Consider the following 21,741-nt stretch of genomic DNA (forward strand, 5'->3'; position numbering starts at 1 on the left):
TCCTTGTGGGTCCATATGTGGCTGTGGAGCCCTATTCTTGCTCTGCATCTTCTTCCGCAGTGAGGGCATTGGTTTCCAGATGGAAGGCGGTCCCGGTCGGGGTTGGCTTGACGAGCCTTCCTCCTAGCACGTTTCTCTCTTTCACACTCCACTCGTGCCTCCTCAAAATCTGCAGCACTGCTGGTCACAGCTGACCTCCAGCTGGAGCGGTCAAGGGCCAGGGCTTCCCAGTTCTCAGTGTCTATGCCAGAGTTTTTGAGGTTGGCTTTGAGCCCATCTTTCAATCTCTTTTCCTGTCCACCAACGTTCCGTTTTCCGTTCTTAAGTTCAGAGTAGAGCAACTGCTTTGGGAGACGGTGGTCGGGCATCCGGACAACGTGGCCGGCCCAGCGGAGTTGATGTTGGAGGACCATGGCTTCAATGCTGGTGGTCTTTGCTTCTTCCAGCACACTGACGTTTGTCCACTTGTCTTCCCAGGAGATTTGCAGGATTTTCCGGAGGCAGCGCTGATGGAAACGTTCCAGGAGCTGCGTGTGACGTCTGTAGACAGTCCACATCTCGCAGGCATAGAGCAGGGTTGGGAGGGGAATAGCTTTATAGACAAGCCCCTTGGTCTCCCTACGGATGTCCCGGTCCTCAAACACTCTCTGCTTCATTCGGGAAAATGCTGCACTCGCAGAGCTCAGGCGGTGTTGTATTTCGGCGTCGATGTTGACTTTGGTGGAGAGGTGGCTGCGTCCTAGTCTCCAGGGAAGAAGAACACAAGCTCCCTCCCTCCTCCTCCCTGTGGCTTCCTCTCACATATTTATCCATCGCCCTTATCATATTTCTTCTGCCTGCATCAAGAGGAGCCTAGTGTCTAGATCTAGGGAAGTCCTGCTCCCCATGCTCTACTCCGCTTTGGTTAGACCACTTTACCTGGAATATTGTGTCCAATTCTGGGCACCACAATTCAAGAGAGAGATTGACTCTAAGCTGGAATGTGTCCAGAGGAGGGCGACTCAAATGATCCAGGGTCTGGAGAACAAGCCCTATGAGGAGCGGCTTAAGGAGCTGGGCATGTTTAGCCTGAAGAAGAGAAGGCTGAGAGGAGACATGATGAGGGCCATCTATAAATATGTGGGAGGAAGCCACAGGGAGGAGGAGGGAGCAAGCTTGTTTTCTGCTTCCCTGGAGAGAGACTAGGACGCAATGGAACAATGGCTTCAAACTACAAGAGAGGAGATTCCACCTGAACATGAGGAATAATTTCCTGACGGAGAGCCGTTCAGCAGTGGAACTCTCTGCCCCTTGAGGAGTGTGGTGGAGGCTCCTTCTTGGGAAGCTTTGAAACAGAGGCTGGATGGCCACCTGTCAGGGGTGCTTTGAATGCAATGTTCCTGCTTCTTGGCAGAAGGGGGTTGGACTGGATGATGGCCCAGGAGGGGGTCTCTTCCAACTCTTGATTCTAGGCTTCTACAGGGTGGTAAGCCATGGGGGCCCATCCTCCCACCCCAGAAGGAGTCGCCCTGATCTCCCTGGGGAGTGGGTCCCATCGATGTGTATGTGTGGGGGGGGGGGGGGGGACACCACCGAGAAGGCCCTGTCTCTCGTCCCAGCCAATTGCGGTTGCGAGGGTGGCCGGATTGAGGTGGCTCATAGAGGGAGGTAAGTTTGGCCCTGGGAGAGAGAAGCCTCCCACAGGGTGGTGGTGGGAACCTATCCGGGCAACGTCCTTGAAGACGGACCATTCTCTCACCCCAGAAGCCCCCCCCCCCCAGTTCCCCCACTCCCGACACGAAACAAACAAAACTTCGGACAAGTTTGGGGGAGGCGAGGAGGGGCGGGGCCAGGGGGGAGGGGCGGGGCCTCGACGGAGTGTGTGTGAGTGAGTGAGTGAGTGACAGAGAGAGAGAGCGAGCATGGAGGGCGCGGTGTGGGTGGTGCTGGGCTTGTCCCTGGTGTGGGGCTGGGGGCCGGGACCCTCGGGGGCCTCCCACGACGGAGAGGGTAAGGCCGACCCCCCCCCGCTTCCCCTTCCCCTCCTTGACCCTTCCCTGCCCCCCCCTGCCTTCTCCCTCTGCACCTGGAAAGGAAATGGGGGAGGGTCCTGCCTGGAGGGGGGGGCTGGAAGGGGGGGTCAAGTGCCTATGGGGCGCGGGGGGGGGGGTCGAGGAGGGAAGGGGTCCCTTGCCAGGACCTGCAGACCTTCCTCCCCCCCTCCCCCCTCCCTGCAGCCAGAGACCCCCCCCCCCTTTTCTCTCCCCCCCCCCGGGGAATCTCTGGGGCTCCCTCCCTGGACTGCCCGAGTCTTGGTGTCGCCAAGTTCCCAGTCCTCAAGGAGGAGCCGGGCTGCGTTGTTGGAGGTTGCCCGGGCTGCCTGGCCATGTCCTCCCAGAAGCATGCCCTCCTGACGCTTCTCCTGCATCCTCAGAGGTGGGAAAAGGAGGCAAAGGGGGTTTCTATCTCTGTGGAATAAGTAGGTTCTTGTAGGTTTTTTCGGGCTATAGGGCCATGTTCTAGAGGCATTTCTCCTGACGTTTCGCCTGCATCTATGGCAAGGAGAGAATGCCTCTAGAACATGGCCCTATAGCCCGAAAAAACCTACAAGAACCTAGTGATTCCAGCCATGAAAGCCTTCGACAATACATTGAACATCTGCGGAATAACTTCCCGGGTGGGGGAAAGAACTCTTGTCTCTTGGAGGGAGGGGTGGATGTTGCCATTGGCCACCTTAATTAGCATTTGATAGCCCAACAGTTTTTAGGTATGGGTTGCCATAGGGTTTTTCGGGCAATATGGCCATGTTCTAGAGGCATTCTCTCCTGACATTTCGCCTGCATCTGTGGCAAGCATCCTCAGAGGGAGTGAAGTCTGTTGGAATTAGGAGAATGGGTTTATATATCTGTGGAATGACCAGGGTGGGACAAAGGACTCTTGTCTGCTGGAGCTAGGTGGGAATGTTTCAACTGACCACCTTGATTAGCATTGGATGGCCTGGCAGTGCCTGGAGCAAACTTTTGTTGAGAGGTGATTAGACGTCCTTGTTTGTTTCCTCTCTGTTGTTGTGCTGTTGCAATTTTAGAATTTTAGAGTGATTATTAGGTCTGGCTTCTTGCTGCCCGGGGGAATCCTTTGTTGGGAGGTGTCCAGGGTGGGAGAAAGGCAAGGGTGAATGTTGCCATTGGCCACCTTGGTACGCACTGAATGGCCTAACAGTTTCAAGGTCTGGCACCTTACTGCCTGGGGGAGTCCTTTGTTGGGAGGTGATTAGCTGCCCCTGGTTGTTTCTTGTCTGGAGTTCTCCTGTGTGTAGCTAGGCTAGAGGCAGGGCCAAGCTCAGGGGCGCCCTTCCTGCATGTTTGTCAAGGGATTGGCCGTCTCACCCCCCTTGATAAGGTAGCCATGCCTTTGGGTGAGGGGACTCCCTTGGAAGTTGAACCTTGTCCCGGGAGGGAGGGCCGTGCGCTTTCCTTCCTCCATGCTGCCTCTGCTTTTCTTTCTCCCCCTGAGGATGCATTTTGCCTCTCTCTGGGCAAAATGTGGCTGCATGGACTTTTTTTAAGAAGATGAGATTTAGTCATCATAACCTCAGCTGCCACACCTGGAGCCCTCCCTTCCTTCCTTCCTTCCTTCCTTCCACATCCCCTGCGGAGACCCCTCCCTCCCTCCCTGAGACTGGGTTGGGCTTCCCCCCCCCCCCCGGGCTGACCAAGTCTTTGTTTCATCAAGTTCCCAGTCCTCAATGAGTAGCTAGGCTAGAAGCAGGGCCACGCTCAGGGGCGCCTTCTTTCCCTGCGTGTTTGTCATGTGGTGTGTTTTCCGGGCTGACATTCTCTCCTGACATTTTGCCCACATCTCTGGCAAGCCTCCTCAGAGGTGGGGAGGGAGGTCAGCTGGGAACTAGCCAAGTGGGGCTGCAAGGATCGCAGCTTGGGGGTCCTCCTGGACTCATCCCTGAGCCTGGAATCCCAGGTGGCAGCGGTGGCCAGGGGAGCGTTGCATAGAATGCTAGAATCCTCGCATTGGAAGAGACCTCGTGGGCCCTCATCTAGTCCAACCCCATTCTGCCAAGAAGCAGGAATATTGCATTCAAAGCACCCCTGACAGATGGCCACCCAGCCTCTGCTTCAAAGCTTCCAAAGAAGGAGCCTCCACCACACTCCCTCCGGAGCAGAGAGTTCCACTGCTGAACGGCTCTCACAGTCAGGAAGTTCTTCCTAATGTTCAGGTGGAATCTCCTCTCTTGTAGTTTGAAGCCATTGTTCCATTGCGTCCTAGTCTCTCTCCAGGGAAGCAGAAAACAAGCTTGCTCCCTCCTCCTCCCTATGGCTTCCTCTCACATATTTATACATGGCTCTCATCATATCTCCTCTCAGCCTTCTCTTCTTCAGGCTAAACATGCCCAGCTCCTTAAGCCGCTCCTCATAGGGCTTGTTCTCCAGACCCTTGATCCTTTTACTCGCCCTCCTCTGGACACATTCCAGCTTGTCAAGCTCTCTCTTGAATTGTGGTGCCCAGAATTGGACACAATATTCCAGGTGTGGTCTAACCAAAGCAGAAGTTTTGCCATATCTCATTTCTAGGAATTCAGAACCCACACCTTCTAGGTCTCTCATGATGTGATTGCAACTAACCTGATGGACCGATAAGGAGCGGGGTGGTGCCAAGCCGTGCCAGCAAAACGTGGCCAATTCTTGGCAGCAGCCCCGCCCATCGCTCCTTGCAACATATATCACCTTCTTAGGCGGGACTGGGGTTCGACTTCCGACCGCATGTCTATTGCAAGGCTTCCTGTTGCATTCAGCCAGGCTGGGGCCAGGAACCGGGGGGGGGGGGGGCTGTGTCCATCCCCCTGGGGTCGTGGCCCCTTCTGCTCTGAGGGGGGCCCTCACATTTCTCCTGCCTCTTGCCCCCAATTCTAGGGAGCGCCCGCCCGACCGTCTCCACCCGCCTGGGGCGCCTGCGTGGGACGCTGCTGAGCGTGGAGAGTGGGGCCAGCCCCGTGAAGGCCTTCCTGGGGGTCCCCTTCGCCAAGCCCCCCCTGGGCACCCTCCGTTTTGCGCCGCCCGAGCCGCCTGAGCCCTGGACCCACCTGAGGGAGGCCGCCTCACAGCCCCCCATGTAAGCAGCACACAGAATACACCTCATGGGCCACCCAGTCCAACCTCCCCCCCCCCCCCCCCCGCCAAGAAGCAGAACAATCGCATTCAAAGCACTCCTGACAGATGGCCATCCAGCCTCTGCTTAAAAGCTTCCAAAGAAGGGGCCTCCACCACACTCCATCTGGGGCAGAGAGTTCCACTGCTGAACAAAGAGTCATAGAATCATAGAGTTGGAATAGACCTCATGGGCCACCCAGTCCAACCTCCCCCCCCCCCCACCAAGAAGCAGAACAATCGCATTCAAAGCACTCCTGACAGATGGCCATCCAGCCTCTGCTTAAAAGCTTCCAAAGAAGGGGCCTCCACCGCACTCCCTCTGGGGCAGAGAGTTCCACTGCTCAACAAAGAGTCATAGAATCATAGAGTTGGAATAGACCTCATGGGCCACCCAGTCCAACCTCCCCCCGCCCCGCCAAGAAGCAGGAAAATTGCATTCAGAGCACCCCCGGCAGATGGCCAGCCTCTCTTTAAATTTATTTATTTATTTATTTATTTTATTATATGTATATCCCGCCTCTCTCAGCCCAGAGGCAACTCGGAGAGGTTCACAAATTGGCAACAATTTGATGCCTCAACAATTATAACAAGTAAAAACAATTAAGAAATTCTGCTAAAAACAATAGAATATCAAATATTTAAACCGTACAAAGCCTTAAAACATTATCGTCAGCGTCTCCATGTCAAGTCATTATTCCGTTGCGTTATCATGTAGTTCCATCATTCCATATAGCTAGGAAGACCTGCTCAAAAAGCCAGGTTTTCACCTTTTTTCGAAAAGTCAGGGGCCACCACTGAGAAGGCCCTGTCTCTCGTCCCCGACAGATGCATCTGCGAAGAAGGCGGGAGTGAGAGCAGGGCCTCCTCAGAAGATCTTAACGTCCTAAATGGTTCATAAGGCTTCCAAAGAAGGAGCCTCCACCACACTCCCTCCGGGGCAGAGAGTTCCACTGCTGAACAACTCACTCTCTCACAGTCATGTTCAAGTGGCATCTCCTTTCCTGTAGTTTGAAGCCATGGCTCCGTTGTGTCCTAGTCTCCAGGGCAGCAGAAAACAAGCCTACTCCCTCCTCCCTATGACTTCCTCCACAGGTTGATCCATGTTTCCTCTTAGTCTTGTCTTCTGAAGGCTCAACACGCCCAGCTCTTTAAGTCGCTCCTCATAGGGCTTGTTCTCCAGACCCTTGATCATTTTAGTCGCCCTCCTCTGGAAACATTCCATCTTAGAGTCAACATCTCCCTTCAGTTGTGGTGCCCAGAAGTGGACACTGGGTGATCCAGGTGTGGTCTGACCAAGGCAGAAGAGAGCACGGGAGGAGGACTTCCCTGGATCGAGGCACTAGGCTTCTCTTGATACAGGCCAACATCCCATTGGCTTTTTTTTGCTGCCACATGACGTGGGTAGCCCTCTCTCTTCTGGGGGACACCTCATCCCCCACTCTCCCCCTCCTGCCAAAGGCTTTTGAGGTGCACCTCAAGGCTCCCCAGCTTGGCCTGTGGAAGAGGAGCCGGGTGGGCAGCAGGGACAGGAACCCACACATTTGGGGTGCCTTTGGTGGGGAAAGGGGGGCATTTTGATGGTGGAGGGTGGGCAGTTGGGGTCGAGCCAGCCCCCAAAGTGATGCAATGGGTGAAGAAGCGGCAGGGAAGCCACAGCAGGAACTCCACAAAGAGCTTTCCCAAGCTCTGTAGTAGGAGAGCCATTGCGTGATTCCTTCAAGGTACGCAAAGTGGAGTCCTAAAGATCTCCTGGCGAGATGATGTGGGCTGAACTGGGAAAGAATGCAACAAGACATGAAGCTGAAGTGTGGGCCCCATGGGGTTGCGTGCTGGACGAGGTTGCCTGACCCCTGCCTTCTGCCCCTTGAAGGATCCCTTCCCAGGATGCCTCGAGGGAAGGAGAACTGAAGGGATGAGGAAAGCCCGGGGGAGCGGGGCAGGTTCCTCCAGATGGAGGGAGGCCTCTCTTTGGGGCTGCCCCACAGGAGAGACCGGCCGGGCCTGTCCTCTCCTGCCCCAGAGGCACAATGGCTTCACATGACACAATGGGATGTGGCCGCAAAAAAAGCCCATGGGATGTTGGCCTCAGGCATCAAGAGGAGCCCAGTGTCTAGATCCAGGGAAGTCATGCTCCACATGCTCTACTCCGCTTTGGTTGGACCACTTTACCTGGAATATTGTGTCCAATTCTGGGCACCACAATTCAAGAGAGATATTGACTCTAAGCTGGAATGTGTCCAGAGGAAGAGGGCTGGAGAACAAGCCCTATGAGGAGCGGCTTAAGGAGCTGGGCATGTTGAGCCTGGAGAGGAGATATGATAGCCATGTGTAAATATTCTGTTTTGGTTAGACCACTTTACCTGGAATATTGTGTCCAGTTCTGGGCACCACCATTCAAGAGAGATCTTGACTCTAAGCTGGAATGTGTCCAGAGGAAGAGGGCGACTCAAATGATCAAGGGTCTGGAGAACAAGCCCTATGAGGAGCGGCTTAAGGAACTGGGCATGTTTAGCCTGAAGAAGAGAAGGCTGAGAGGAGACATGATAGCCATGTATAAATATGTGAGAGTTCACAAGCTGGAATGTGTCCAGAGGAGGGCAACTCAAATGATCAAGGGTCTGGAGAACAAGCCCTATGAGGAGCGGCTTAAGGAGCTGGGCATGTTTAGCCTGAAGAAGAGAAGGCTGAGAGGAGATATGATGAGGGCCATGTATAAATATGTGAGAGGAAGCCACAGGGAGGAGGGTGCAGATCAAGGGTCTGGAGAACAAGCCCTATGAGGAGCGGCTTAAGGAGCTGGGCATGTTTAGCCTGAAGAAGAGAAGGAGACATGATAGCCATGTATCAATATGTGAGAGGAAGCCACAGGGAGGAGGAGGAGGGAGCAAGCTTCCTTTCTGCTTCCCTGGAGACTAGGACGCAATGGAACAATGGCTTCAAACTACAAGAGAGGAGATTCCACCTGAACATGAGGAAGAACTTTCTGACTGTGAGAGCCATCGTTCAGCAGTGGAACTCTCTGCCTTCCCCGGAGGGAGTGTGGTGGAGGCTCCTTCTTTGGCACCCTGTGATTCCGTGGGGGGAATGGCCTGGCCCGCCTCACCCGGCCCCTTTTTGCCCCCTTTGCAAGGTGCCTGCAGGACCTGAGCTGGATGGAGGCCATGAGCCAAACGCTGAACGTGAGGCCGCCCAACGTGCCCGCCTCGGAGGACTGCCTCTACCTCAACGTCTTCACGCCGGACACAGGGGCCAAATTGCCGGTGAGGCAGGCGCTGCCCCCTTGACCGCCGCTATGGCCTTTTGGGTCCTTGGGGCCCGGTGTTGGGGCTCCTCTGTTTTGGCCCCAAAGAGCTTGCCCCTGGGTCCATTGAGGGACCCTGCAGCCTCTCCGCCCTTGAGAACGTGGTGGTGGTGGTGGTCCTTCAGTACCAGGAGGGAAGGAAGGTGGCCGGCATGGACCGCAACGTTTGACCACGCGCCCCATCTTCCTCCTCCTCCGCTGCGCCCTTTCCCTCCGCAGGTGCTGGTCTGGATCCACGGGGGGGCCCTGATTGTGGGGAGCGCCTCCTTGTACGACGCGCCCGGCCTCTCTGCCCTCGAGAACGTGGTGGTGGTGGTCCTGCAGTACCGGATGGGGATCCCGGGCTTCTTCAGGTGAGGAAGAAGAAGGAGGTCCATTTCAGATGTCTCTGAGGACCCTCCCACACTGACCCTCTCTCCCAGGATCCCAGATAACAACAACAACAACAACAACAACAACAACAATATAAGATCTCGTTAGCTGTGACATACTGTGGTTTTGTGTCAGTAAAATAATAATAATAATTATTATTATTATTTACTTGTAGCCCACCCTTTCTCCCTGATTATGCTTATCCCAGATTATGTTGCAGTAGAGACTCATATAATCCAGTTCAAATAATAATAATCCTGTATTTGTACCCCGCTCCCATCTCCCGAGGGACTCGGTGCGGCTTACAGGAGGCCGAGCCCACAATACATCAGCAAAAACAACAACAAAAGCAATACAAAACAATAAAATGAAACTCATAAACAAAAAACAAGCAGTAAACATTAACAATAGCACAACAACGCTTAAAAACCTATGGCTGGGCCAAATGTAATGATTAAATTAAAAAAAAATAATGCTGATGATAACCAGGTGAAATATAGAACTAGGATAGAATTTCGGAGAGGAAAGGGGCGTGCGGACATTCCTAGATCCACAGTAAAGTGCATTTAGAGGACATATTGCTGGGAGTTTCCTTATTCTGGGAAGACACACTGGAACAACCATGTTTTCAGGCTCCTCCTAAAGACTGCCAGCGTAGGAGCATGTCTGATGTCCCTGGGGAGTGAGTTCCACAGTCGAGGGGCCACTACCGAGAAGGCCCTGTCCCTTGTCCCCAACAATCGCTCTTGCGATAGAGGTGGGAGTGAGAGGAAGGCCTCTCCAGATGATCGAAGAGATTGTGTGGGTTCGTACACAGAAGTGCGGTCACAAAGGTAGGCGGGTCCCAAACCGTTCAGGGCTTTGTAGGTCAGAACCTGGGATATCGGAGCAGCGTGGAAGGGTCTGAGAAAGGCCGCCTTGTTGCTCGTGGCTTGACCGGCCAGTCTCAGCTCATTCTGGCCTTCGGCTTTCTTTATACTGTTGTGACAAGCTGCATTTTGTGGTTTTTCAGTAAGTGAGCTTTTAGTGCCCACAAATACACCACTGTTGGTATATTTTTGACATTTTTGGATGCTTTACTTTTTGAACGATAAAGATGTCTGGAATCCTTGATTAAGTTCTCTTATCATCGTTACTGTACCCTCTTTTAGCTGTACTTCACTCATCCTTGGCCTGTCGATATTTTCCCTTACGAAGTATGGTTCCTGCCCCGCTGCCAGGGCTCTGCCAGTTTGTAGGCAGAGGGGAACCACAACCAACACCCAGCGTGGGCCAAACTGTGTCATCCAAGCAGCACTTCCTGTCGGGGTGTTTTCACAGTCCAAATGTCAAACATAAAGATAGCACTCAGACACAGAGTATCAGGCAAAAACACAAAGCAAACACTGATGCAGGTTCGAGAAAACACCGTAGTCAAAGGGTCCAGTCCGGTGGTCAAACGGCGAGAGTTCAGTAAGTCCAAGGGGTCAAGAGTCTATACCGTAGTCAAAAGCCGGTCCAGAGATTCCAGAGTTCAGGAGACAAGTCAGGACACTGAAAATCCACAAACCTGGGGGGAAACCAGCAGCATCCACAACCCAAACTGAACAAACCCAGGCCAGCCCCTTCTCACCAGTGAACCCCACCTGCAACCTCTCCCTTGCATGCCCCCACCCTTAATTGCTTCGCCCGTAAACTCTTACTTACAGATTACTCAGCCCTTTAGAACTAAGACTTGCATTCACTCTTTCCGTCGCCAACTGCTAGGCCTGCCACCTCCAACCACCATCACCTGTGGAACATGATACGTGACCATTCCCAGCTTCCTCATCCCTCTGCTTCAGATCCGTTCTCTCTTCACAAGTCTCCATTTGGTGTTGCTCATTGCCTGTTGCAAGTGGAGGCAAACCTCCAGGCCCCACAATTCCTGCCTTCCTCCCCCTTTCCCCACTGGACTACTGCACTGACTTGGCCTGGCCACTCCCTTGACCGTCCCTCCCTGGCACTATGTCTTCCAGCACCGGGTCCAAGGAGGCGCCTGGCAACTGGGGCTTGCTGGACCAGGTGGCCGCCCTCAGGTGGGTCCAGGAGAACATCGAGGCCTTCGGAGGAGACCCCACTTCGGTGACCATCATGGGAGAGTCGGCCGGAGGGTTCAGCGTGGGGGTCCAGGTGGGTCAGGAAGTGGCAAAGGTTTTGGCCAGAGAGAAGCCCCGGGGACACCTGCTCTGGGGTGCCTCTGACCCCTTGCTTCTGTCTGCCAAGACAATAACAGAAACTAAAAACAGCAAAAGCAAAGACAGCCACATTCTCCGCAAGACCCCATTGGGTGCCATTGTCATTTTGGTTTGTTTCATGCCTCAAGGTGGGAAAGAGAAACCAAGGAGCTCTAAGGCACAAGCCCACCTGCCCTTCCCTTGCCCCACTCTCTTCCCTTTTTCCGGTGCAGGTTTTGTCCCCGTTGTCCAAGGGCCTCTTTCACAGAGCCATCTCCGAGAGTGGAGTCGCCCTCCTGTCCAGCCTCGTTGAAAAGAACCCCAAAGCCATGGTACAGGTGAGTTCCATACTCCAGATGTGTCTATGGCCCAGGTATGCTCATAACCCAAGTGAGTCCATGATCCAGATGAATCCATGGCCCAGGTGTGTCTATAGCCCAGCTATATTCATAACCCAAGTGAGTCCATGGCCCAGGTGTGTCAATGACCCAGGTATGTTTATAATGCATGCAGATCCATGATCCAGGTGAGACTATGGCCTAGGTATGTTCATAACCCAAATGAGTCCATGATCCAGATGAGTCCATGGCCCAGGTATGTTCATAACCCAAGTGAGTCCATAATCCAGGTGAGACTATGGCCCAGGTATGTTCATAACCCAAGTGAGTCCATGATCCAGGTGAGACTATGGCCCAGGTATGTCCATAACCCAAGTGAGCCCATGATCCAGGTGAGACTGTGTCCCAGTTGGGCCCATGGCTCAAGAGAGTGAGCCAGCAACCTGTCCAGGTGGGCATCAGGCTCTTAGAGCTCTCCCCAAGTGCAAGTAGGAGGAGGAGGAGGAGGGCCGTCTTGCTGCCTTTGGGAAATTCTTGGCAGCGTCTCCCCTCCTCTTGGCAGCACGAATTAGAGGGGCACCTTTGCTCAAGAGGCGCCTTGGGAGGTGGGTGGAATGAAGAAGCTGTGCTGAGGACATCATCATGGGATGGGGTTTAAACATGACCAAGTCTCCACGGATGGGACACAAACCCCTGATTGTGGAGGAGGTGGTTTGACATGAGAAGGAACCTGAGAACGAGGGCTCTCGGGCTGAGCAGGTGTCAGGGAAGGATACAGCCTGCCATCGATACGGCTTCTGCTGAGGCTTCCCATTGTACAAAGTGGTTGTTGTTCTTGTTGTTTGTCTCCTTAACGCTGGAAGACGGTGGCCAATGTCTCTGGCTGTGAGTCCAGCAGTCCAGCTGCCCTGGTGCTTTGCCTGAGGAGCAAATCGGAGGAGGAAATGGCCGCCCTGAACGTCCAGCTGTGCAAGGTGAGAAGCCAGGAGGCCCACGAGCCACGGCCCTGACATTTTAGCCCAGTCTTCCCATTGTCTCCTTTTGGGGTAAAAGTGGGGGAAGGAACCATGGAGGTCACTGGAGGCGAAAAGGCCCCAACCTTCAGCCCATTGAATGGCCTCCAGACCCTTTCCATGCACACTTGAAGGCTCCTTAAGAGTCCCCGCACATACCTGGAGACAGCCCTGCAAGTCCACTCTCTCAGCTGACCCACCAAAGCAGACTCTTCTTCATTGGGATTCACGTTGGTGAACGCTTCCAACATTCCCAGCTTGGCTTCATGTGCCGCCTTGCCATTCATTTTAGGAGGAAACCACAAGTTTCTTCCGAAGGGTCCCCACTGAGTGAACTGTGTCCCAAAGGCATTGAGTGGAGGATCTGAGTGGCCAACGGAAGATATCTAACCCAACTCAACAGGTTCTTGGAATGATCCCTGCGGTGGTGGACGGGGAGTTCCTTCCCAAGGCACCGGAAGAGCTGCTGGCTGCCAAGGAGTTCGTCCACGTTCCGTATCTGATGGGCCTCAACAACCAGGAATATGGGTGGGCTATCCCTCAGGTGAGTGGGACCGTCACTGTGTTTACATTATCCTGATGTGTTGGATTCAGATCTCTTGGCTTGGCAGTGGAAACCCACTGGAGCCCCGGGCAAGTCACACTCTCTCAGCTTCAGAGGAAGGCAAGGACAAGCCTCCTCTGAACAAACATGAATGACTTTTCAATGACTTTGAAGCATAGGTTCTTTCTATTGCAATTTCCAGTGTGAGAAGGTAGATCAGATTTAGAAAAAGAATGACATTGGACACACAGACATACAGATTCTCTGCAACTACATTGGATTTACAGTTACATTGGTTAACAAAGAAACAAAGGGGAATTACACTTTCACTCAACATTCACACACATGTACATGCATCCATCCACATGCATCCAAATATGACCATACCCTTTTCTCCCTCCTTGGAGAAGCATCGGTTAGGCCAGACCATGCTTTCCTGCAGCCTGCCAATGTATAGTTCCATAACTTCCATAACGCCAAAACTTCAAAATGCCGAAATGCCAAAACTTCTTTCCCTAAGCACAATGCCAAGGACCAGATCTCTGTTTTCCACACGGCACAAAATCCCAGACTCCAAAAGCGCCTTCCTTCTTCCTCTTCCCTTGAGAAAGAAGCCCCAAAGGGACCAGGATCGTGCTTTCCCAGAGCAGATCTGTCACTCTCCTTAGGTACGCTATCTCTCTCCTTCCCATGAGGCAGTGCATGGCGGGTGAGCCAGACGCCTCAGGTCTGCCACACTTTGAGCATTATTAGACTGAGTCTTTTATAGGAATATTCTGCTGATGTCGTCCCAAAGTTGCAAATGAATGATAGACGTCTTCCATCCTGGCTCCATCTCCGTTTCCTGGCCAGATGTTGATCTTCTTGATTGGTGTTGATCTTAGGTTGACTTCCTTTTTAACATAAGGAAGGTTGCAAACATTTCCTCAACTTGAAAGAACCATTGTTCCAGTTCTTATCAATTCTCATTAGCAGGATTTGATCACAATTCCATCAAGCAGGGAGTTAGTCATTGCAGGCCTTAATATTATACTGGTGTCTCCAAAATTATTATCTCCAACCACACATCCTTCCATTCATTCCCACACATCACATTAAATTCACATTTATCAAATTGGCACACTGAATTTCTTGTGACACTGAGGAAACCCTGGTTATAGAATCCTAGAATCCTAGATTTGGAAGAGACCTCCTGGGCCATCCAGTCCAACCTCATTCTGCCAAGAAGCAGGACAATTGCATTCAAAGCACCCCCGACAGATGGCCATCCAGCCTCTGTTTCAAAGCTTCCAAAGAAGGAGCCTCCACCACACTCCTGGGACAGAGAGTTCCACTGCTGAACGGCTCTCACAGCCAGGCCACCACAAACCAGAAAGGACTCAAAAGCACACAAACAACCATGATTTGAGGTGATCACCAACCTGGTTCTACTATCATGATAGTGCATTAGTTCTGCCTTTCCCTCAGCCTTATCGCACAGGTGCAGAGCCCCTGGGAATGGAGTGGTTTGGTCTTGGAAATAGTCCTTTCCCCACTAGGGTTCAGTGGCCACTGAGTGTGAAGGTTTCCTTCCATAGGAGACATCCCTTAGGTACCCAACGATGCCTGGGTTGGGCCTCCTGAGGAATGGGAGCTAGGGCTGTTTGTGGAGGCAGAAGCATGTCTGTGTAAGTGGGCACCCCAGCCACATACACACATACACATTTTCACTTTTATTATGTGCATAGAAGATATCTAGATGAGTTCGTGGCAGTCCAGGGTGTCAAATGCAGCCGACTACCTCTGCCCCTTCGATCGATGCCAAAACTGGGCAGGTTCTGGAGAAGATGGTGAACCCATCCCTCAGTGGATGCTTAGGAAAAGCTGACTCTGAACTTGTGTTAGGAGGGCAGGAAGCGTGAAGTGTGAAGTCACCCCGCCAGAGGCCCAGCCCTTTAGCTTCCCGCTTATGAACTGTGTCTTGCAGATAGGTTGAGATACCTTTGATTTATTGCGAGATTTCAAAGTGTATGTTTTCAAAGCTGTGAACATGTGTTTGTAAAACTGCCTAGCATGTGTAGAGTTGACAGACCACAGAGGTTTGAGTTTTTCCTAGAACTGTGAATGTGAAATGTGAAATGATTGCAAACAGGCGCTCTTTAGCTTTGAGGGTGGGGTCCTGCTTCTGAACTGGGTCCCCAAGGCATTGAGTGGAGGGTCTGAGTTGCCCATTTTCCCTTCCAGTCCCCTGTCTTCCTCTCCCTCACGGAGGGCATGGACCGGCAGGAAGTGACGGCTGCCTTCCAGCAATCGGCCCCCATCCTGGTAAGAGAGCGCTTGGACCCTTCTCCTGGGCGAGGGAGGACCCCCCTGGTGCCAGGCGCAGACGGGTGAGGCCTCCCCTTCTCTCTCTTCCCACAGAACCTCCCGGCGGAAACCATGCAGATGGCCCTGGAGGAGTATCTGGGGGAGCTGGAAGACCCCCGGGAACTACGGGAGCAGTTTCAGGATTTCATGGGGGACGTCATCTTTCTCCTTCCTTCTATTCGGGCAGCGAGAGCTCATAGAGGTGAATCCTCACGTAAAGCACATGGTACTGGTGCGGGGGGGGGGGGGGGGGCTGTGAGGAAATAGGTGCTTGAATGCCTACAGAGGTGACCCCCAAGGACCGGATCCCGTTGGGCCCCAAGGAGACACTTTGATTGGCCTGGGAGCAGGGAAGGCACCTGGAGGACATGGGACATCTCTGTCTGAGGTGGGAGCCCAGGGATCTCACCCAAGGATCGGGTCAAACTAAACTTCCTCCTGCTTGTTTGTGTGGGGTCTTCATGACTCCAGGCACTGACTTCCCTTCTACTTCTCGCTTTCCTTTCTTCAAAGACTCGGGTGCCCCCGTCTACTTCTACGAATTCCAGCACCGCCCTTCCATCTTCAGAGACACCAGGCCGGCTTTTGTAAAGTCCGACCACGGAGACGAAGTCACCTTTGTTTTGGGAACGCCGTTCTCAAGCAGCAAGGATTCCCCGCTTGGTGAGGCCTCCGCAAGGGAATGAGTGCCTTTCGGGTGGGTGGGAGGAGAGGCAGGGAGGTTCCGGACAGTGGTTCCCAACCTATGGTCTGTGGGCCACCAGTGGTCCACAAGAAGTAAAATATCGTCCGTTGCCTCACCGCTACTCCACTGCTCCAACGAGAGCGACTGGTCTTGTGAAACCTTTCTATAGTGCCAATGCTGATTAAGTATGGTTTTCTGCGGATGAGCAGATGGCGATTACTGGGAGGCCTATGTTCTGTATCAGAAACTAGAGCTGATGTGGTCTACCCAATACAGTTTTCTGAATCAGCACCCCCAAATAACCAAACCAAATCTAAATTTGACCACAAACTGATTCATAACCCTTTTGGTGCTAATGTTGGAGAGTGGTCCCTGGTCAAAGTGGTCCCTGGTCAAAAGAGGTTGGGAACCACTGGATTCGGGTGTCTCGCTTCCGTTTTTGGCTTGGGAGGAGGCAGCTCAACTGAATGGCTGCTCCACTTCACGAAGGAGCATTCAAAGGTTGACAAGACACCAGCAAGCACAGCCTATGCCACAGGTCCCCCCACCAAGTCATTGGGCGCAAGGACTCCCAGCAGCCCCTTGATGGCCAAGGGTCCCAGATAGAAAGGGCCCCGCAATCACTGGGGCGGAGTGCCTTGGGCCCCACAGAGCAGCCAAAGGGGCCCCTCCTGCCCAGCTCCAGAGCTCCCCATGCCAAGGCAGGCCAGGCGGACCCTGTGCCCGTTAGGGAGAACTACCCTAAAATATGGCAGAGCACCCAAAACTCAAACAGGATACTAAGAGTTCAGCATCGGCTCTTTAGCTAGCAGAGCTGTAAAGAATTCAGAGCTTAGGCAGGCAAAGACTCAGAGTCCACTCTTTAAAATCACAAAAGGTTTATTTGCAATAGTAATAAGCCATAACCTCGTTTCCTGAGAATGAAGGAACTGGTTCTGAGCCACTCCCACGCCCATCTCTTCTTAGGTTCCAAAGAGAGGGGGAAATCCTCCAAGCCCTGCAACTCCCAGACACACACGCAGAGAGAGAGAGATCTCTAAGCACACAGCACATACTAGGGTGGAGAAATAAGAGTCAGATTTCAGAAGGGTTGCAGTTGAAGAGTCTCCATTGTACACAACCAATCCAAATGACACAGAGAGGAGAGAAGAATCCTGAGATGCACGCCAACTGTCATACGGGAGATATGGAGGAAGGAAAACCCTTGGCCTATTCTTACTAACTAAACGGTTCCTCATTGGAGGACTTGGGCAGTGTGGGGGTGAATTCCAATGATGCCCCACTGGCCCTGAGCAGGGGCAGGCTCCTCTCCCTTCTCCTCCCAACATCTGTGGGTCCCCCTTGGTCCCCCACTCCCTGAGGAGCATGCTCAGGGCCCCTTCCTTCCTTCCTTCTTCCTTCTTGTCTTTTCAGGGGGATACACCGAGGAGGAGAAGCGGCTGAGCAAGATGGTGATGCGATACTGGGCGAACTTTGCACGCAGCGGGTGAGGCTCCCTCTTGGCTCCGTGCGGCCCTGATGTTGTGGTGAGCCAGGTTGCGCAAGGCCTCACCTCTGCCTGCCTCTGGTGCTTCCAGGAACCCCAACGGCCACGGGCTGGTGGAGTGGCCCCGCTACGACCAGGAGGAGGGCTACCTGGAACTGGGCTTGGAGCCGAGAGGAGCCCACAAGCTGAAGCAGAGCAAAGTCGACTTCTGGCTGAAGACCCTGCCGGAGAAGATGAGGAAGGAGGAGGAGGAAGAGGAGGAGAGGAAGACACACCAGGAGCTGTAGGCAAGGGAGGGGCGGCCACAGAGGAGAACATGGCACCTCAAGGGAGGAAGAGGAGGAGGAGGAGGAGGAGGAGGCAGCTTCAACCGCAGAACAGATCACCTGCCTCTCAGTCTCAAGGAAGCAGAGCCTGGGGATGTGATGGGGAAATTGATGTCGAGCAAGAATTTGGGGGTCTTTGACCAATCAGACCCAACAAGGAGAGTCCGGAACCCTGGCGAGACGAGCGAAGCACCCCAGATTTTTCCCTAATTTTTCCCAAATAAAGTCTCACCAAAGTTGAAGAAAAGCCACCGAGTTGTCTTTATTTCGTCCCAGCTGGTACGGATGTCAAACCTCAATCCCTTGCCAAAGTCGACATGCGGATACGGAGGCCCAATGGGTTTCTGCATCCGCGGTTCAGAGGAGTGCAGTTTCGGCCTCCCCGGGATACGGAAATCGCATCCCGGGCAGGCCAGCAGCCATCTGCAGCCTGGGAGAGGAAAGATTTATGCAGAGAAGAGTTTGGAGGCAGTAAAAGACACAAAGTAACACTATTGGGAGAGAAAAATGTTACAGTTAATTGATACTTTATTGGGGGGACTAGTTACAATGTTAGGAAGGGGAAGAAAGTGAAGTAAGAAGAAGGCTTCTGGGTTGCAGCTGCTGCTGTGGCCACATTCATGGAGGTTGGCCCAAGCGGGACAATGGAGAACTGAGGAACTCCCTGCTGCAGGTCAGTTCAGCTTGAAAGCAGGGAGTTCTGGGTTCGACCTTAAAATAACTGGCAATGCCTTGGGTGCGGAAGAGTCCTGGGCCTGCCGGGAAGGGGATCCATCAGAATCCCCTTCCATTGCTCGGGAAGCCCTTCCTTCCTTCCGGTTGGTCAGGCACCACATTTCCATCCTGCATGTCCTTCGAAGCCGACTGACCCGTCACCTCTGCTGCCCGGGAAGGCCACGGGAACGCTTCCCCCTCCGTGCCCTCATGGAACCCTAGAAGAGTCGGAAGAGACCTGGCGGGCCATCGTCCAGTCTAACCCCCTTCTGCCAAGAAGCAGGGAAATCGCATTCAGAGCACCCCTGACAGATGGCCAGCCAGCCTCTGCTCCAAAGCCTCTCCTGGGTCATGGCTCCTGGCCCAAGCAACCGACCCAGAGACACTAGGGTGGGGGGTCTTTGTTCTGGGGAGTGGGGGTGGGGGCCTCTCGGGGGTCTTTCCATGGTTCTGCTGCATTGTGGGCTGAGTTCCTCCCTTTCCCTCCCTCAAGGCATGTTTGTACTCGCGAAATGAATAAACACCCTTCCTCTTGGCTGGCAGGAGAGTCCGGGCACGCAATGCTCCGTCCTGCGGAAAAACATGCCTGCAAACACAGGGCTATGCACACACCCCCACCCCCCCACCCCCATATTTGGAGGCAAAGTCCGGAATGGCTGAGCAGGGATGGGGCAACCCCAGGGAGAAGCCGGGCCAAGGCCAAAGTCCTCTCCCCTTGTGTGCCCGGCCCCGCCCTCTCTGCCACTCTTTGATGACAAGGGGGGGGGGTGTCTCTCTGAGAGCAGGCCCCTGAGCATGGGCAGAGTGCTTGGCCAGCCCCCTAGGAACAACACTGCGCGCAAGTGCGGCCATTCATCAGCCGAGAGGCTCCTCCAACCTGGACTTGTCTGCGGATGCCGCTCTTCCAGCAAAGGCTCCAGGTGTGTTTCTCGGGGGGGGGGGGTGAGAGGGAGGTGTAGAATGACCTTGGGGGGTGCCGGGCTTTGTAGTCCCTGACGAGGGCGGCATTCCCGAGGGCGCATGGGGTGCATTAATTTTATTATTGATTCATTTCAAATATTTGTGCCCTGCCCTTGTCTACCTGCGAAGGGGGTGGGGGGCTCAGGGCGGCTTATAGCCGGCAACAATGTGATGCCCCCCAGATACAAACAACAGTGACATAATAAGTAAAACATTAAAATTAGATTAAAAACCATTGAAAATAGTGCAAATTGAATTAGTGGTGTGGGGGCAGTTTAATATCCATATATATATATACTAGCTTGGGAACCCGGCGATGCGCGGGTTACTTGAGAAAGGCATTGTTTGTTTTGGGAAGTATGGTAATATCTCTGGAGGCAGGGTGAACTACAATCCCCAGCCCCTCAATCCCCTCCAGTATGTTATGCTGGCCCAGGTTATTTGAAAAAGGCACTGTTTGTTTTGGGGTGTTAGGTAATATCAGTTTGGTAATTTGTAGCCAGTCTTTCCTGTTGTTTTTATGAATGTTCCCATTAGAAAATGCATAAGGATGTAGGTGAACTGCAATTCCCAAAACCATGGGCATCTGTGGCATCTTTGGTTGGCTTCACAGTGCTCTCTGGATGTAGGTGAACTACAACTCCTCTAAATCATGGTGAATTTCTCCTGAAACTCTTGTTCAGTTGCTGATCAATTCCTATTTGTTGTGTGCCATACAAATGGGTAGGAAAGGGTTAAAGGAGAGGCAGTGGGTGGGTCATGCAAATTTGGAGAGAGAAAGGCACTCTGGGATGTCCATTCTGGAGAAACAACCAGAACGTCTAGGATGCAATGGCTCCCAAATGAAAACATTCCTTGGCTGGCTGGTGTTTGGAGAGGGCATGGGCAGGGGTTGGGCGACGTGTTCACCGCGCTCACTATAACCTGCCATGTTGGCTGAGTGAGTGCCTTTGGAGGATTATCAGCACTTGGAACTGTAGCCTGTGCAATGTGGATTCAGGAGACTGTCTGTGTAAGTGAAAAAATGTGAATGCAAAGATACAGAATGGGGGACAATGCCTGGCTTGAGAGCAGTACGTGTGAAAGAGTCCTCGTGGGGAGGAAGGTGAACATGAGCCAGGAATGTGATGTGGCGGCAAAAAAAGCCAATGGGATTCTGGCCTGCATCAATAGGAGGAGCCTAGTGTCTAGATCTAGGGAAGTAATGCTCCCCATGCGCTATTCCGCTTTGGTTAGACCACACCTGGAATATTGTGTCCAATTCTGGTCATCACAATTCAAGAGAGATAGTGACTCTAAGCTGGAATGTGTCCAGAGAATGAGGGCGACTCAAATGATCAAGGGTCTGGAGAACAAGCCCTATGAGGAGCGGCTTAGGGAACTGGGCATGTTTAGCCTGAAGAAGAGAAGGCTGAGAAGAGATGTGATGAGGGCCATGTATCAATATGTGAGAGGAAGCCACAGGGAGGAGGAGGGAGCAAGCTTCCTTTCTGCTTCCCTGGAGACTAGGACGCAATGGGACAATGGCTTCAAACTACAAGAGAGGAGATTCCACCTGAACACGAGGAAGAACTTCCTGACTGTGAGAGCCGTTCAGCAGTGGAACTCTCTGCCCCGGAAGGAGTGTGGTGGAGGCTCCTTCTTTGGAAGCTTTGAAGCAGAGGCTGGATGGCCATCTGTCAGGGGTGCTTTGAATGCAACATTCCTGCTTCTTGGCAGAATGGGGTTGGACTGGAGGATGGCCCAGGGGGTCTCTTCCTGACTGTGAGAGCCGTTCAGCAGTGGAACTCTCTGCCCCGGAGGGAGTGTGGTGGAGGCTCCTTCTTTGGAAGCTTTCCAGCAGAGGCTGGATGTCCATCTGTCAGGGGTGCTTTGAATGCAATATTCCTGCTTCTTGGCAGAATGGGGTTGGACTGGAGGATGGCCCAGGGGGTCTCTTCCAACTCTAGGATTCTAGGATTCTATGATTCTATGATTCTAAGTGGAGACCTCCTCCACATACGCACATTTTCCCTTTTATCATGTGTATAGATATATATGTGTGTGATATTAATATTACAATATTAAAATTACAATATAAACCTTTTGCTATACCTGATTTTTTTTTCTGGAAGGGTTTCTTTGTGGAAAATTTCAACAGAACAGCATGTATTGATTTTTCCTGCGTGAACTGCCCATGTACGTCAGATCTGCCAACCAGCACAAGGTCACCATGGGAGATCGGACCTGAACACGCGGACTCTCCAGGTGATTAAGACGTTTTCCTTTGTATTCATAATTATTTATTTGTCGTGTCAGGCACACCTGCTTATATTGAACT

At 52.9% G+C, this 21,741-nt stretch overlaps 3 protein-coding genes across 4 annotated transcripts in view; 2 read left to right on the forward strand and 1 right to left on the reverse strand.

The window, feature by feature from the left end:
• The window catches only part of LOC132766262 (zinc finger protein 135-like), a 457,616-nt gene that overhangs the window by 73,756 nt on the left and 362,119 nt on the right, over positions 1 to 21,741 (reverse strand). The gene's annotated exons all lie outside the window — the stretch shown is intronic.
• On the forward strand, positions 1,893 to 17,994 carry LOC132766368 (pyrethroid hydrolase Ces2e-like). Of its 2 annotated transcripts, XM_067464905.1 has the most exons (13): positions 1,893 to 1,989; positions 4,905 to 5,103; positions 8,272 to 8,401; positions 8,662 to 8,795; positions 10,812 to 10,965; positions 11,243 to 11,347; positions 12,211 to 12,321; positions 12,764 to 12,904; positions 15,128 to 15,208; positions 15,305 to 15,452; positions 15,764 to 15,913; positions 17,349 to 17,421; positions 17,513 to 17,994. In XM_067464905.1, the coding sequence occupies exons 1-13, from the start codon at positions 1,902 to 1,904 to the stop codon at positions 17,706 to 17,708; spliced, it is 1,710 nt and encodes a 569-aa protein (XP_067321006.1). In that variant the 5' UTR covers positions 1,893 to 1,901; the 3' UTR covers positions 17,709 to 17,994. The 2 variants fall into 2 exon arrangements, with proteins under 2 accessions (XP_067321006.1, XP_067321007.1); XM_067464906.1 differs by lacking the exon at positions 4,905 to 5,103 and having other exon boundaries at positions 1,917 to 1,989.
• The window catches only part of LOC132772090 (zinc finger protein 420-like), a 136,111-nt gene continuing 135,968 nt past the window's right edge, over positions 21,599 to 21,741 (forward strand). Inside the window, exon 1 of the mRNA XM_067464912.1 lies at positions 21,599 to 21,668. The gene's annotated coding sequence lies outside the window, so the exon portion shown is untranslated. The remainder of the gene's footprint in view (positions 21,669 to 21,741) is intronic.

Source organism: Anolis sagrei, chromosome 2 (genome assembly GCF_037176765.1).
Source record: "Anolis sagrei isolate rAnoSag1 chromosome 2, rAnoSag1.mat, whole genome shotgun sequence".
Lineage (NCBI taxonomy): Eukaryota > Metazoa > Chordata > Lepidosauria > Squamata > Dactyloidae > Anolis > Anolis sagrei.